Source organism: Meleagris gallopavo, chromosome 12 (assembly GCF_000146605.3).
Source record: "Meleagris gallopavo isolate NT-WF06-2002-E0010 breed Aviagen turkey brand Nicholas breeding stock chromosome 12, Turkey_5.1, whole genome shotgun sequence".
NCBI lineage: Eukaryota > Metazoa > Chordata > Aves > Galliformes > Phasianidae > Meleagris > Meleagris gallopavo.
In genome coordinates this window covers 17,772,993-17,789,947 of record NC_015022.2, presented here as the reverse complement: position 1 = coordinate 17,789,947, position 16,955 = coordinate 17,772,993, and the positions used below count along the sequence as shown (strand labels likewise).

General features: G+C 40.0%; 1 protein-coding gene across 3 annotated transcripts; it reads right to left on the bottom strand.

Annotated features, from left to right (window-relative positions):
* Nucleotides 1–976: 976 nt before the first annotated feature.
* Nucleotides 977–16,938, bottom strand: ZWILCH (zwilch kinetochore protein). Of its 3 annotated transcripts, XM_010717599.3 has the most exons (17): nucleotides 16,752–16,938; nucleotides 16,304–16,399; nucleotides 16,088–16,206; nucleotides 15,084–15,280; nucleotides 14,608–14,687; nucleotides 14,185–14,340; nucleotides 13,880–13,951; nucleotides 13,433–13,526; nucleotides 12,504–12,559; nucleotides 11,977–12,079; nucleotides 11,244–11,323; nucleotides 10,872–11,028; nucleotides 9,872–9,900; nucleotides 9,392–9,528; nucleotides 9,116–9,211; nucleotides 8,900–9,018; nucleotides 7,828–8,222 (listed from the first exon to the last, which is right to left on the bottom strand). In XM_010717599.3, exons 4-17 carry the CDS (start codon nucleotides 15,256–15,258, stop codon nucleotides 8,131–8,133), a joined length of 1,446 nt encoding a protein of 481 aa, XP_010715901.1. In that variant the 5' UTR covers nucleotides 15,259–15,280; nucleotides 16,088–16,206; nucleotides 16,304–16,399; nucleotides 16,752–16,938; the 3' UTR covers nucleotides 7,828–8,130. The 3 variants fall into 3 exon arrangements, with proteins under 3 accessions (XP_019475134.1, XP_010715900.1, XP_010715901.1); XM_019619589.2 differs by lacking the exons at nucleotides 16,304–16,399; nucleotides 16,752–16,938 and adding an exon at nucleotides 977–995 and having other exon boundaries at nucleotides 8,098–8,222; nucleotides 16,088–16,187; XM_010717598.3 differs by lacking the exons at nucleotides 16,304–16,399; nucleotides 16,752–16,938 and adding an exon at nucleotides 7,310–7,707 and having other exon boundaries at nucleotides 8,098–8,222; nucleotides 16,088–16,187.
* Nucleotides 16,939–16,955: the final 17 nt, after the last annotated feature.

Genomic DNA, 16,955 nt, shown 5'->3' with positions numbered 1-16,955 from the left:
AAACTACAACAAGTAAATTCCAATCAGTAGTGGCCTGCAGCAGCATCTCAGTGTTCACATCAGAAAGAGGCCAACTCTTAGTATGAAGCTGTCAGCAGGAAAAGATAAATAAAAATTGATTTTTAGAAGCAAATTCACTAACCTTCATTGCACCCAGGAATATCTGTAACATCTGTCATTTATTATCTACCAAGGCTGGGATTTTCAACCATCCACTGAGCCTGGGCATTCAAAATCCAATAGGCAACTTTGAATATACCCGTGCAAAATCAAATGAGTTCTTCCCATGGGGGAGAAGTTCGTGCACCTCTCTACGTTCATCGAGAAATATTATTAAGAATATAATATTTTGGGGCTTTTGACAGGCTGAGAGAGCTGAGGCTCTTCATCCCGGAGAAGAGAAGGCTCCAGAGGGGACCTTATAGTGGCCCTCCGATGCCTGAAGGGGGCTTACAGGAAAGCTGGGGTGAGATTTTTTATAAGGGCATATAGCAACAGGACAAGGAGAAATGGTTTTAAACTGGAAAAAGGCCTTTAAAATGTGAAGGTTCTGTACAACTGCAGTAGATTCTGCAGATCTACATTATCCTGCCCAATCCTTACAGTCCTTCTTCGCAAAACAGAGATGGTAGATTCTCACATATATTAAGTTTTTCGGAAATTATCCAGTAAAGCCAGTGCTTAGTCATAACAGTTATTCAGAGTCACCAATGGGCACAATAGCGTTAGTTTTCATGCTAGTGTAGGAACTACTAAATAAATATTGTGTAAGTTTAAGAGTTACCTATCTGCTCTCATTTCAGGGATCACATTTCAAACACAAGATCTTCCAAAAAAAAGATGGTGCCTCTCTGCAGTTTGTGATGGTTCCAGCCAGTTTTACCACCACACTACATCCCAGATGTCCTGGAAGTGTTGGAGTGGTGCTGAGCCTCCTGACACTCCGATGGGATGCAGGCTTGCCAGCAGATCAGGTCAGCAGGCAGTATGAGAAGCTGGAGAAAAAGCACATAGCAATGTGAGGTACAGCAAGCTTTACCAGGTAAAGGGCAGAGCAAATATGAGCATATCATTCTGGCTAAAAGCTTTTACATAGAAATAAAAATTGTTCTAGATGTGGAGAAGTTGGCAATCTTTATTCTAAAGTTAATGAGGAAGCCTGGCATGCATGTGTGTATATCTGTATGTACATAGCTGAGTTCAAAACCAGGCATTTAGCAAAAAAGCCTGGTCATCATGCTCTTGATCGTTTCACACAGACAATAAAATGCATCTCCCACATTTCCAAACACTTCTTTCTGTCTTTTGAATGCATTCAATGCTAAGAAATGGTTCTGAACATCTCTTCTAACAACTATGTTCCTCCAACTGCTTCAAATCAAAGCTACATGATTGATTGTAAAGTAAGACATCCTCATTTAAATTACTTCCAATTTTCTATTTTTCTCTGAAAACCAAATCAGGCCACTAGTACAGTTGAGCGATGGACAAAAACTTTCCAAAACCAGCTAATATAATGTAACGAAAGTCGTTTTGTAACACAGAAAAAAATATGAGTACAGTTACACAAGTATTCCTGTTCCAAGAACCATTGTAAGTGGGTTTTGTTTTGATTTTGAAAAATCTCCAGTATTCCAGAGTAGCTGCAGTAGACCACACACTGGAAAATGACATGTTTTTCTGGTCACTCTGTAATAAAAAGGATTTTTCTCTGAGAGACAGAAAAGGCCTTTTCAAGGTTGGAGAGGGAGTGCAATTGCAAGAATGAAATATCAGGAGAGAGGGTTACAGTTACAGTTGCATGAGGATAATTTGGTCTGGTTGTCTGAACAGTTGTCAGGGAATTATGAACAGCTTCTACTTTATCATCAGCACGACAAGACCTTAGGGCTAAAAGCAAAATCAAAGAGCAGTTTAGTGGTACCCACTGGTTCAGGTGTCTCTGGGCTGTTGAGAGGTTTTGCAACATGAAGTGCAGCACAGAAGAAAATCAACTAAGAGAGTGAGGATCAATTGGTTTCAGATAGAGGGGTTTTTGCAAAGCTTGCTGTGAGCTGGTTACACAGTAAGTCTGCAGCCAGATAATACATAAATACCTGCATCATTAAAAGGTGAGACCTCACTCCAGGCTGCAGACAATAAACTGCAGATAAGCCTGAACTGAGCGTCAGCCGTGACTTTCTGCTGGCTTCACAACACCCTGTGGTAAGCCAATTGCATAACCTACTTTCCAGGTTATTTTACTGCAGTCATAGGGCAATTTTGGACAGCCTCCACCGAGTACATTTTTTTAACATTCTTTTTACTCACCAATAAAACAAAATAAAACATTTTATAGCCTTGATGTGTTACTGGCACATTTTAAAACTGCTGCTAATAAAAGTTTTCCAAGATGAAACGAGGAAAAAATGACCAAGCTGTAGCAATGTAAATATCTCATGTACTTTCTTTTTCTTTTCTCTTTTTTTTTCTTTTTATTTTTTTGTAAATTGGGCTTTAATTCAGGAAGCTGGGAGAGAGCGTCACAGAATAAGATTGTGGTAAGAGAAAATTCATCTAAGCCCAGCTCACCAAGCGGAACAGGACTATGCAGCAGCCACTACTAAATGTAGTTTGAAAGAATCATAGTTTCATGCACATTAAAGGCTTGCTCTTCTGACCACTGAAGGTGGTGACAATTTGCCAAGTGACTTCAGTGACACATGAGCACACCCCTAAAGAAGAAAACTGACTTGTATCACTGCGCTGTGCAGGGAGGCAGCAGATTGGGCTCAGCTCTGCTAGCTCTTCTAGCTCTGATAGATGCTCCCTGGGTGATTTCTGCCCAGTCTCCCTGGGCCTCAGCTCCTCGCCTGTTAAGAGGGGTGATCTGTCTCTGTCAGATCTCAGAACTGTAACTATCTATCTCCTGGCACGCCAGTCTTAATTTTTGGCATGGTTTTATGTGTAAATGTGATAAAATGAGAAATGAATAATGCACAGCATTAACAAGCCTAGTAACTCCAGCATCACACAATGCTGCAGTGACTGGTACACACTGCCCTGCCCACCTTCTGCAGGAGAGAAGGCATGCCAAATGCATGGCAAGTACTGAAGGTGCCTTAAGCACCAAGCTCTTCTGCAGCAGGCTGACTTATGCGCACAGTACTGCTCTTCATGAGCATCGTCACTCCCAGAGCACGTTAGTTGGCTGGTTTTCAAGCAACAGCTTGAGCATGGTCCATCGTGACCAGAAACAAGTGTATCAAGTGACCTGTATGGATGAACAAGGGGCTCCTGACAAAATGCCCTCTGCGGTTCAAATGCGCTTTTACTTCTGCCATCGGGGGCAGTGTAACATCTACAATGTATTATTTATTCTAGGCTACCAGAAAATGTTTTCAAAGTTAATTCTCATTCGTGAAACTGACCACCAGAGGGCACCAGTACTGCTTAAAAAGCGCAAACCCGGGTGAATAAATAGGAATTCGCTCAGCCTCTGGCTTCAAAGGCCCTGAGAAGCAGGTTCCAGGTCACGAGTCACCCACGCACAGAAAGCCCCAGGGTCGGGCAGCTGCATGGGTGCTGCAGCAGGAAAAAATCACCCAACTCCTGAGAGTGGCTTCCTCTACACACCACTATTCTTACAGAACCCATTTCCTTAGGGTGGATGGGTAAAAGGCTCACACATCCCATGTTAATGCTGCTTTCTAGATATGAAAGCATTTCCCAAGTGGCTATGCAAGGAAAAGGAGGCACAGAAGCCTGATTTACTCACTGACACATAGCAACAGAGGACAGTCCATGAGGAGCACTGAGTAATAACCACTGGACTAGAAACACAAACAGAACTGACTGGCAGAGCTGTTTTAGCAAAGGCAAAGGTGCATCAATTACTTTCTCATATGCAAAGTTAGTATGAAAGACTGGTGGGCAGCCAAACGTTTAAGTTGTAACTCAAGTCCTTTTACCTCCAGGGTTTTATGGAGAGTTGGAAGTTCTGCATACCAGACTGAAGGGTCCTGGGACAAAGACAGGAAAGGACCAAGTATCTGGGATGCTTTTACTCGCGTGGAAGTGTTCAGAGACAAAACAGGAGACAGCATGTGATGCCACCACAAAGTGAAGGTATCACCAAGGGAGAACTGTCCCTAGAGCAATTTCATGTGTCATCTACTCCTACTTTACTATTGAAGAGATGGATATTTGTGCTATTATTATTTTTCTTCTTCAAGATTTTCTGCATTCAGAGCTATTTAAGACAGATGAATAACTGAAGAGTTATTCTGTTGGATATGAGATACACTAATTTCATAGGATGACATTCAGTTACTGAAGGAGCTTAAAGTTAATCATTATCTGCTCTCTATCTCAAGGGCTCGGATTATGCCCACTGGCATCAGAAGTAAGCACAACTTCACCATATTCTTACTGGCTAATAGACTGTTCACCTCAGAGAAAGCCACACCTGTTTAACATTACTGTCATACAGATTTGCTTCTCTGCCTGCAGAAGAGAGTCTAACAACTACACATTCATTACAGCGTACCCATTACTGCAATGTAAAGTTTCCCAGATAAAATTTTCAAATTTCTCTTTTCTCAGTTATTTGGAAAACAGCCCAGGTAATTTCTTCACTGTGTTTAATCAGCAGAACAATTGAATGAGAAAGGAATACAGTTCTGCAGTGACACCATTAACAGCCTTCTGGAGAGCGGTATTATCCCCATTGTGAGCCTCTACCACTAAGATCTGCCACAGGCCAGAAAAACTGGTGAAATGTCTCAAGTAAATGTTTCTGACAGGACATTTGTTCCTACATCTAAGGACTCCATCACATTAGAAAAATGTTTAAAGACGCCTGCATGCTTTTAAGTGTGCTTACAATCACTTGCATTTAAAACACATTGGTGTATTACTTACATTTCAGCAGCTCCAAAGATAAAAAGTCTTTGTTAGTAAGAAAATGAACTTCAGATAACACTATTGATTCTTTATATTCTTACTTATGAAGGTTCTCCAAGAAAAGTATGGTGGCTGGCAAAATATAAGAATGATCAATTATTTTAATGATTATGCCAATCTATGCTTTGAGAAGTTTGAGACTGTGTGAAACATGGGATTACTTTTAGTAATCCGTGGGTAATTATCAATGCTTTCCTTACTTCAGTTGCACACAAAACTTACTTCTGTTCACAAAATCTACAGAAGGGACACTACAGGACAGTACATTAAGAATTGCAGGTAAAATTATAGGTGAATAGATAGCTAGAGAGACAGATATAGTCCTCTGTAGTTAATAACTGTGTCCCAAAATCTCAGTGGCTGGTTCCAGCCAAGACACTATTTCAAGACACGAAATTCCAGTGGAGTTTTGAAAAACCATCAGCTGGAGGAATGATAGGCACAAAAGCCAGAAAGGCAGTCAAAATGCATGAAGGACATTACATGGTGGAATAGCACCAGCAGGTCGGTTCGCTATGGCTGGTCAGCAACGCGCTGCTTCCAACAAGCTACAGCCAAGCAGCATGAGAGCAGCCAGAACCAGGGGGAGGAGAAAGAAAAAGGGGCCTGGAGAGGATGGAGAGGTTAAGAGACGACTCCTGCATGGACTAAATCCGTACTAGGATTTAGGATACTAGCAAATTTGTTAGCTCTGCTTTTTAAATAATAACTAATTCTGCATACATCTAGGCAGTTGCTGAAAAAGGTTACAAAACAGGAGAATACACACCAGGACTGAAGCTTGGTGAAAGTGGAGCCTACAATGCAGCACACCACATAATTAAAGTAAAATTTCAATTGAATTTTAAATTGTGTGAGGTGAGAATTTTTAGCAGACTGATTACGCTTTTTAAACAGAAACACAGCTTTGTAACCATGTTCCAACTAGCACATCAAATTTATTCAGTAGCTGAGCCAACCTGATTTCAGACTACTAATGCATATTCAGGGTCACATGCAATGAGAGATGCTTGACGTAACCCTTTGTCCTGACAACTTAATGCTCCTAGTAATTTGAATGCCCCATTGAAAAATACTGTGTAACTGGTTGGGTAAGAAAATGTCCAGGTTAGTCTAGAAACAAGAAGTAGAATCCTGGTCTAGTAAAATGAACTCAGTTTTTCAGAGTGACTTCAGTGACTCATAGAAATAAACACTCACCCACCCCAATAAATTAGGCAGGTATCAAAAACAAGAGATGCTGGACAGGACACTATACTGAATGCTGCTTGTAACCTCTATGAGCACCTCAAGGAATTTAAGGAAGGCATATTGTATACATTTGTGGTTTTTATAAGAAATGAAAGCTTTCATGATATCCTTAGAAGAAATGATGCAATATTTTCAGATACACCTTAATCCAAAAGCTCCTCTCCACTATCTTCCTGCATTGCCCACGATATAACAGTTACAGTGTGCACATGCTCTTATGTATTCTTACAGACACACAAACGTAGGGCGCTCTCACAACAACACCTGGTGCAGTGAGCAGCATGGTAGTAAGTATTCATTCTGTAATTATGCTTCTACTTCTATCAAGGGCTTAGCAATTATCTATAAACTGCAGAATTATCACTTTGTTTTTAAGGTATGGCTGGAATTTCCCTAATGAGTGGCTGGGGGGAACCTGTTGATCCACACAGCCAAGCAGACATAGATGCTGCTGAGAAATACTCATCATGTATTGTATTGTCCTACTCCTGTTCTTCCTCCAAAATCACAGCTAAAATGGCACAACTGAGCACTTCTTTTTGTATAACAAAAACAATACAGTAAGCCAGCTGCATTGTAGAACAGCTACCACAAGTGTCTCCTTTTGCACCACTGTAAAGGTGAAGAAATGTTATTTGCTCTGTCCATGCCGCTCTGTCCAGACCTGCTTCTAATTTTTTTTTTTGCTCAATTCTCAAAATATAATTTAGAAATTTTAATAAAACCCAAAATATATTTTCTTTCTGCATTATTTTAAGTTTTAAGCAGCAAATTTTGTTTCTTGTTATTTTGGTAAGGATTATATGGAATAGCTAGATATGATTAAAGCAATTCTAACCTTGCCAGCACACATTTCAAGTGATTAAAATCTATTTGCAAATTCTGTTTTCAACCTGTTCATCATTTCACTTTTCATTACCACACAGCTGCTATTTGAAGAGATAAGCACTGTTTTAAAATGGAAAGTGATTCAAATATTCCAAGAGCACCACTTAATGTTTAAGTTATTTCATGGCTGCAAGTTCGGATGACACTTTACTCTTCAGGTGTGGAGTAGAGTTGAAGTGATTTCTCAGAGATGCCAACTACCATGTCAGATTTACACTACAGGATGTTTCTCTCAATTTTGTTTTAATAGGGAGCTAGGTTTACCTCATACAACCACACAACTGGGTTAATCAACATATATGTAGCATAACTCACCATATATGACACTATGTAGTTGTTCAGTTAAACTACCAAAAGGTTACACACAGTATCTTATGTTCAACCATGTGTTACTGTCAGCAATTAAACCCAACATGTTTAAATGATTATGTCCAAGCAATCTTACTGAATATTTCTTCAGAGGGTAATGCAAAAGTCTGCATGACAGCACTGCTGAAGTAACTGAGGGAAACACTGAACTGAGCAGCAGCAATGAGAACAGCCAGGAAGACTCCAAAGTGTAAATCCAGATATGAAGAAAACCAAACTGTAGAGGTTCATGGATGAATGGCTTTCCAAATATACCTGAAGGATGAAATATCTCTTGATACAAAAAATATCCATGACAACATTGCTTGTTTTGTTGGTTTAAAATGCTTAATAACTTTGAACAGTGTCTGTGTGCACTTTTAATGAGTAAAAATAAAATTTTAAACCCCAAAGTGCAGAACTTTATTGAATGTTTGGAAATTTATGTACCAAAATATCTACTATTTTACCAAAACAATTATTCTGTACATTCACAATTGCACATTTATAAACAAACTGGATTGGTACAGATGAATGAGGGCTGCATGTCACACTGTATGAGCATAGTAAAGCCAAGAACTCAGTAAGATGAATCGTTCTCCAAATGCCAGAATCTTTCCAACAGCTGCTGATACAGACAATGCTGCACTTCCCCCCTTACTGTACCTTTCAAGCGCCTGCCTGCACAGTAATGTGCATTTATGTGAAATGCACCTGACTGCACTCAGCCTTTGCAACAAAATACATCCTTTCTTCACTGCTTCCATTAACTGTAGAATCACAAAAGAGACCTGCATAGACAAAAGATTTGATTAGCCAGTGTTTTTAGAAGGAGCAAATGTAGATAATGCAGGAATTTTGAAACCTGTTCCCTGAAATAAAGTTTTAGTGGCAGAGGCACTTCACAACAAAAATTGAGGAAGAAGGGAAAGCTTTACAAAGCATTGCCCTGTGACAAACCTCCCTTTTATTCCCACCCCCAACACTTCCACAGCAGTCTATATTCTTAATTCTTCCCTGTCCTCGTGCATTTTCACTTATTCTACACTTGATTTTATGAAGCAAGGTATGTCTCCTCTCATTAGAGCCTGTTTGCTTCCCAGACTAGATATAAGCATCCAGCAACAGATAAGTTTCTCTTCAGACCCATTCTCAGATACACAGGCAAAGATCTTAAAAGCTCTAAGATGCTGTGGAAGATACTAAACAGTCAAGTCATCCTTAGAAATCTTCTGCCATTTTAACACTAGAAATATAATTCAGCCAAATTAAGAAGGCAGTAGGTCAGACCTTCTGAAAGTCTTTTATGTTCTATAAATACCACCTCATGCTCTTAATGAAAGTCTGCTTTGCTTCAGTTTTGCTGAACATACATACACAAGAAAATATACATACTCAGTAAACCCAATATAAAAACTCTTTTAAATGTGTACTTCCATTATTTCATTTCACCACAAATATTCCTTACCTATGTTGCTTGATATCATATGTTCAACAGGAGGATTAGCACTAACTTGCCATGTTGTTTTAACCTCCTTTTGGCCATGCCCACTAGTTATGTCCACCTTCCACATTTCTGGGTGATCACTGATAGAATAATCAAAAAACATCCACGTTCAGTCAGGTGCTCAGATCTGAATTCACAATCTGAACTGAGTGCTACAAACATGGAAGGTGATCTTACTTCTGATAGAACTTCTTGACAAGGGCTGGTCTGATTGGCAGCTGAAACACTTGCTTCTCATTCAGAGGGTTTTCTTTATAATATTTCAGGCAAGTTCTAGAGTAATATGAATCAACAAGTTACATTCCTTGGATGAATGCTGGTGCAACACTGCATAAACCTAATGCAAAATTAATTAAATCCTCAAATTACTTTTTTTTTTTTAAAGTTTACTTACTACTATCAAAGAGAGTCTGTCTGTTAATGCTATTTATAAAGTAAAAATGAAATAATTACTGTGTCAAAGGGAAGAGGTTCTCATGTTTAAACTGAAGTAAGACTGTACAGCTGACCATTATTTCCAACATATGATGAAGCTTTTGAAGACGATGAACTTGCTCTTGTAGATCTACCGATGTGGAAACAAAGTAATCCTGGAAAAGTAAACAGCTTCTGCTCTTAACTGAACCCTCAGTTTCTACACAGTCAGCCTGCTCTCTGCTTACTAAAATCATTTTGTTGTTCTTTGAGGAAGTAAATATATAAAGAATGGCCCAGCAGAGTCAGAACAAAGTCAGAACTCTGGTGCCTGACAATGACTAATAGCAGACAAATGGGAAATAATATATGAATAAGGAAACAACATAATGACATTTCTGCCTATGCTGTCCCATTCTCATTATTTGCAATTCCGTTGCTCAGCTTATGGGAAGGTTCCATCCCCCCCGCCCCCACCGAGGGGGCTGTACGTTAAGAGTTAAAAATAAAGAATCTCACCAAATAGATTAACGTTGTGAGTTCCTGGCCTGTAAAGTGAACAGGAAAAAAACAATTATCAGATATCATCAGGTGAAATACATGAACACCCAGGTAACCCACCAGCAAATTCTACTTAAGGAAAACAAGTGCAGCCACTAAGGTGGAAGATGATGTTATTTATCAATATGATTACTAACTCAAAACAAGGAACAAAGCCACTGAAGTATCTTACATACTGCCAAGGCTCCATGGAAACACCACACAGAAAGCCATCCCATGCTTTGAGACAAGCACCCTCCTTGGGACACCCAGGCTTACGTATAACAAATATGAAAATGAAAGATCAAGTGTGACAAAGCAAGAAATACATTAAGAAAGAAAGAGATGAAGGAAGTGGATAAGTACAGTGGCAAACATAACATCCTTTCTGGATTCAGAAAAAAAACAAAGCTGTAATACTAAAAACAAAGCCATGATGCTTTCAAGAAAAGAAACATACATTACAAAAAATTGTTCTAGCCCAGCTTTTGGATTTTGGATTGTACAATATGTACTAAAAATAAATATAAAAAAATAAAAAGTCTACATACTATGGACTGTACAAACACAGCTATTACATACAAACACCCTTGCCTGATTTCCTTTAACCCACGTAGACCATAGAAGAAAAGGCAGAAAGAGCAAGGTCTTATTTTATCACCTACAGCAGAAAGGTAAGAAAACAGAACAGCCCCGTTACGTTCATCTGACATTGTTACAGTAAGTTTAACTTACTTTTTTTCAATTAGAAAAAGCAATGCAGAATTATTCTAAGTGCAATTATTTGGAAACAAATTCATTTTTAATTTTGGGAAGACACACACAGCATGAGAGCACGAATACTGAGGAGGCTGGGAACAGTACTGCAGCAGCTGGCAGGCAGAAGTGAAATCGAAGCGACAGGAACCTGTCATTATTTCCTGTGCAGAGCAGCCTTTTCCCATGGATCTCTAATCATGACAACAGGTTCCTGGCTTACCTATGAAAAAGCTGACATAATCCTTCTTCATCTTATCCAAACCAATCTCCAAGAGCATCTGAATTGGAGTGATGCCACTGAGGGACACGGCCTCCACCTTGCCGTGGTAAGACTGCTGGATCAGTTTACTGAGCAAACTGCTACTCCCTTGATGAATCTGAAAGTTAAACAAGTTTTCCTGTGGGGTAACTGTGTACAAAACAGCACGGTATTATTTAGAAATGCAACACCATGGAAACATGCAAACTGTGACAAGGCAAAAAAAAAACCTCAACAAAACAACATGGAAATAAGGGGCAACTAAACAATAAGAGCTAGACTCTGCTTGGAGTAACTGAAAAGGATAAAATGATTGTGAAATAGATTACATACCCAAGGCTGTATTTCACCGTGCTCCAGGAATTTTATGACCAGTGTGAGACACTCTACCAACTCCTGATAGGAACAGACACCTTCAGAAAAATGATTCCAAGTTTTATTTATCTATCCAGGCTTTCCCTTCAGCTGCTCAGTGAGTAACAACAGCCCAACGCGTACTCGCAAGAACTTAACTGCTCATTTAAAAAAAACAGATAGCCAAAATGTCCCTGTTCATTGCAGGGGAGTTGGACTAGATGACCTTTAAAGGTCCCTTCCAGTCTAAGGATTCTATGACAGATGGAACTGCTTTCTGTGAAGAATGTAAGTCCTACAACAAGAATGACAAAGTACGTAGCTTTATCAACTTTATCAACTTTAAGTCTTTCAGATCTAGAAAGTCACTCTGACAGATCACTAGTTTTTAGCTACAGAGCAGGCACACACTCCTGACTGTTTAGTACTGTTATAATCCTAAAGAAATACAGTGTCTCCTGCTAGATGTTGCAATGCCTTCCTACGTTGTAAGAGAGTGCATGGTCTTACACACCTAAAATTAGCTCCTTTAGAAAAAGTAACAATTTTCTGAAGAGCTGAACAGTTCATAAAACTCAGAGAAGTTTACATTCATTTTCTCAAGAAAGTAATACAGTATTATAGGTACAGAGAAGAAATAAAGGACAGTGGATGGGTCAAAGAAAAACAACCACAACAACTAAAAGCCACCACAGCAAAACACTACACTTACTTCTCATTTTGCACCATAATTGTTCAGCAAAATCCAGGTCTCCTCGTTCACTGAAGATTGATTTTATTGAACTGTCCACTGCAGCAGTGTCACTTTTGATACTCTGAAAGAGTTTAAATGAAAAATGATGCTTAGGATTTAAAGACCTCCAACTAAAGTTAAAAAGGAAGGGAAAGAAGCATAACAAAATAGTCCAAGTATCTCCAAGATTACCAACTGAATGCAAAACTATGTGAAAAATTATGTATAATGGACACAATGGACGTGCCCAGAACAGGGAGATTTTCTTGACAGTAAAAACTACAGTGGACTTTCCATCAGAGAACAGCCACAAAACTTCTAATTTTGCCTTTTGAGGCTTTTTCTATTATTTCTAAACTGCAAAAGCAGAAAGCGACAGATCTTTACATCATTACATCTGTGTATTCACGTCTGCATAAGTAATGTACAAGACATAATCAAAATCTGAAATAACTATTTGCCAGAGGAGTGAGATGACAAAGAAACTGGTAGGAAATTGCATATACCTCTGTTTCATTCTTATTTCCTGACACACAACACCCATCCAGTTTCTTCTTCAAATCTAGGAAAGGAGAAAATAAATGTCACCACCATGAAAGAACAGCCCGACCACCCCTGGGGCTGCTTATAAACTCCTGGGCATGCAACAGAACTGACACAGACTCTGCTGGATGACTAACAGACAAAATGTATCCATTTCTAAGTTGTTTCTACTGCACAAGCATTTGGTTTGAAATACACAGGTATCACTTTCTTAGCATGCTTTATTATGACATACACATTTTCCTCTCCACCTTTACTGTGTCCTTGTAGCTAAACATTAACTCCCTATATTCCAGGGCTGAAGCAATGAAGGATGACCACTAATTAGTGTCTCAGGTTTTCTCCCAAATTTATTTGTCAAAGATAATTTTTGTCTCCATGTTCTACCTCCATATTCATTTGTGAAAAACATACAGTTGCATCTGCAAACCTTTTGGTGTATTCACCTGATGTTCTTCTTAGGTTCACTTAGTAACACCTTCAGCTTCTGATTAGACTGCTATTGCTCAGTTTGAGCTGCTTTCAGAAACTGCCAGCACCTGGGAGTGCTTCACTTTAAGCTGTCAAAGAACTGCTGCCCACCACTGCTCCCTGGACACTTTGCACCTTCAGATGTTCATGTGCACGTCAAGTAACATGAAAGATGCAAACAGAATCCATTCAACTGCCTTCTAAACAAAACTATCTTATTTTGTAAGAAACAATTATTACCTTTATTTCCTTTTGTACAAAGATATTGGGACTAATTAATCTATCCAACTGCTTTATGCGAGTTATTACAGCACAGAAATTACAATCTCTAATTCTAATACTTGAGAAGTTTTATGTTGATTTTCTTTTGCTTCTCTGAAGGGTGACATCCCTCCCTTCCCACATAACAAGCAACAATTACCTAGCAGAAATTCCTGGACCAGTTCAAAAGCTGGTTGGGCCTCTAAGGGCTCAGGCCATTCTGTCACACCTGTCTTCAAGCCTTCAGCCAAAGCCTAAAAGCAGCATCAAAACCAAAACAACACCCAGCAGTTACTATTTGAGGTTCTGCATATATCACTCTTCAGAATGTAGGTAACTTCCCCGGGAAACACAGCTCTGTAGAGCCATGAATTTTGAAGCCTCTCACATTTCCTGGCTTTGGCATTCCTGGTTTGTCCTTTGAGTATTTAAGATTCATAAAGCCAAGTTCAAAATTTATTCTGAACTGAACACTTTCAAGTATCTTTGAGAAACCATATAGAGTCTTAAATAGAGTAAATTATTAACACACACACACACACACACACACACACACAAATCACCATTCCACGTACATCTGAAACTGGAATTTCTCACTTTTACTTACAAGGAGAAACTGCAGCTCTCTGTAGAGGGGATACACAGGACTCCTGGGGTCCCCAGACTCCAACATAATATTCTGAAAGTTCCAGAAGATTATGTCAGATTCAAACTTTAGAAATCAGGTATCTTAAGATTTTCACTAAGGAAATACAGATTAATAAATAGCTTTTCTTACGAATACACTATTCTGCTTACATAGAGTATTTCTTACATAAACAACAAACACAAATGGCAAGAGCCAAACGTATTTTCTATCCCCTGCACTACTAATGACATAAGCAGAGAAAAGAGCCTGGGTTCCTTACTGACCAGTGTGGCAGCTGAACAAAGCGGCGGTGCCTGCAGAATCTTATCCACAGTGTGCCATGTAATATCGATAGAAATATTGCTTTCACATCCTAGAATTGTGTCATCCATTGCAGCAGCACTGATAAGTTCATACTGAGCAAATCCTTTTGTTGTCACCTAGAATGAACAGATTTTACAAATCTTTAAAACACAACACAGCACTGTTTTGTACTCGCGCAAAATATTTTTTGGAAGCACTTCACACAAAGAAAATATTGGCTAAGGAGAGACAAAAACAAGTCAGAAAGCCCAAATGTTACTTCTAAAGAGATTATGGTACTGCAGTGTTGTGCTGATTTTCTAAATAGTATCAACAAAGCTTCCCTAAATCAGAATCATAGATAGAAAATAAACTATAAGCAATGCCAGATGAAAAAGACCTACAATAGACGAATGGTGTTTGACTTTGTGCGCCGTTTTGAGTTCTTCTAGGTTCACAAAACAGGTTTTATCAGCTGTGGGACCTGCAAAAAAAGAATAAAAAAAAATGCAAGTTATATTTAGCATGTAGAATTAATTCCTCAGTATTGCATTCAGCTTCACGTTGTCCTCTAGAAAGGAGTACTGTTTCTTGCATTTAAGCTTTTATTTTCAGTAGGATCACATTTAAATGTCTATTAAGTCATTGCACCTGATCGAAGGTAGGCCTGCAGACACTGTTGCATACAAGATATTTAAAAGTTATTTCCACACTGCACACAAACATCTTTCTCTCTTACAAAAAAAAAAAAAAAACAAAAAACAAGCAAGGATTAGAAGCACTACAAGCCAACATCACACAAAGGCAACATCCACATGTTAGTGTTTCCTCATTTTTAAGCCTTCCTCATCCAATTTTGTATGTAACATTATAACCTCACCATCACACTTAACCATATGAAAACTGATCCCTGTGATTTTGCTTCCAGCTTTGAGAGGCTCAGCTCCAAGCCAGTAAGTGTGCTCAGGGTCGGAGCCATCACACCGTATCCAGAGGGGTGGAAGCACAATTAGTTCACTGATCTTCAGATGGGTCATGTTTGGATTCTGTGCCATCGTATACAAGGAAATAAGCTGCCTGGGGATGTGAACAGGAAAGAACCAGATGTCAGCAAGTATAACAAAATTTATGTGTTATGTAAAGCATTGAATAATACCACAGTAACAATCCTGTCTGCCCTGCTCAGCAGCACACACTACACCATTTTACAGAAAGGATGAAGTTTTGTAATAATCTTCTTATAGGTAATGTATGAAGGAAAAGAAGTATATCATAATTCAAGGCCAGGCTGGATGGTCTGGTGGTCGGCAACCATGCATACAGCAGGGGGGTTGGAACTAGATGATCATTGTGGTCCTTTTCAACCCAGGCCATTCTATGATTCTCTGATAATTGGGAATATATTTCATACAATATAATGCCCTAGACCTATAATTGAATTTTAAAATTAAAGGGAAAATGCTAAAGGGATAAGTTAGTTAAGCAAGCAAGTTGCCACGATTCACTACCCTGTCTTGTATTTTAATAACAGTCGAAAGATTAAGTCTTGATCAGATTTCTCAAACTGAAGCCCTCAGAAGGCAAGCACTTCAGTCCTCCCAAGCTTTCTGTGCACATTTGCAATGAGGCAGTCCCCTTAGCACAGTGGGACAGCTCACCAGTGCTTTTCCAGCACCAGGACTTCAGCTACACTTTGTTGGAAATACTTCTACCAGGGGTGCCATTCTGCAGAAAGAACAAGGCTCGGGTCGTCATTAAACTGGTAAGTATTTAACTCTGAGAGATCAAAAATAGAGCGGGTGCTGAATATTAGCAAGAGGGGCAAAAGAAAAAAGGAAAAGTGCACTGAAATGAGCAGAGGGAGGCAGCCGTGCGAGCACCCACTTTGCTCTCTGGACAGGCAGCGCAGCCGGGCCGGTGCCCCCTGTGGGTGTGAGCTGAGAGGCGTGAAGGGCATCCTCTGCTCCTGGCTCTCCTGCTGGGTCGCTGCCCTCACTGCGGCCCTGCAAGAGCAATGCACGATGCGTGAGACTATTGGAAGGGAAGAAAACAAACAGTTTAGATGATGTTTAAAAGTCTGAAACTAAGAGGCATGCTTACCGCTTGCTGCAGGACGTACAGCGTGCTGCTTCCATTCCAAAATCTTTCAATGGGACTTTTGCAGCTACCATCAATGAAATAGATCTCTACATCGTTCTGGGGAAAACAAGATAGTAATACAAATACACTACGTATATAAAGCTCAGCTGCTCTGAGGCGCGGGGCTGCAGCCACCACGCGACCCTAGACAGAGCATCCCCTAAAAACATCTTTTAGTCACTTCAATTTTGAGTTTCGTTCGAGAGCTGTGTTTGCAGACACTGCATAACTCACAGCCGTGGCTGAGAGTGAAGGAATCTCGGATTTGCCTGGCCGCCTCCCGCTGCCCTCCTGAGGGGCGTTTGCTGAAGCACCTTTTCCCGCCCACGCGCCGTTCCTGCCGCCCCCTCGAGCAGCGCTGCGAGCACCGAGCGGGAACCTGAGGCGTTATTCCCGCCCACAGCTTTACCTCAAAGAGACACGGGCGTTCGGGGACGCCTTTCTTCCCCTCTTCATATATCCTGCAAGAACAACGAGCATTAAGGCGCACAATTGCGTTTGGTTGGCGCTTTATCGCTCGCCGAACGCTCCATTTATCTGCGTATCCCCCAAAGCACCGCTCCAAACGCACACCCTCAGCGCCGTGCCCACACGGCCGGACCCCGCTCCCGCC

Bases quoted from the DNA above. Each gene is read 5' to 3' on its own strand.
- ZWILCH (XM_010717599.3), bottom strand. From the start codon at position 15,258: ATGGCACAGAATCCAAACATGACCCATCTGAAGATCAGTGAACTAATT. The intron at 12,560-13,432 runs GTAATTGTTGCT...CTCCTTTCCTAG, and splicing joins GGTCCAGGAATTTCTGCTAG to ATTTGAAGAAGAAACTGGAT. The intron at 9,019-9,115 runs GTAAGATCACCT...TTATTCTATCAG, and splicing joins GTCAAGAAGTTCTATCAGAA to TGATCACCCAGAAATGTGGA.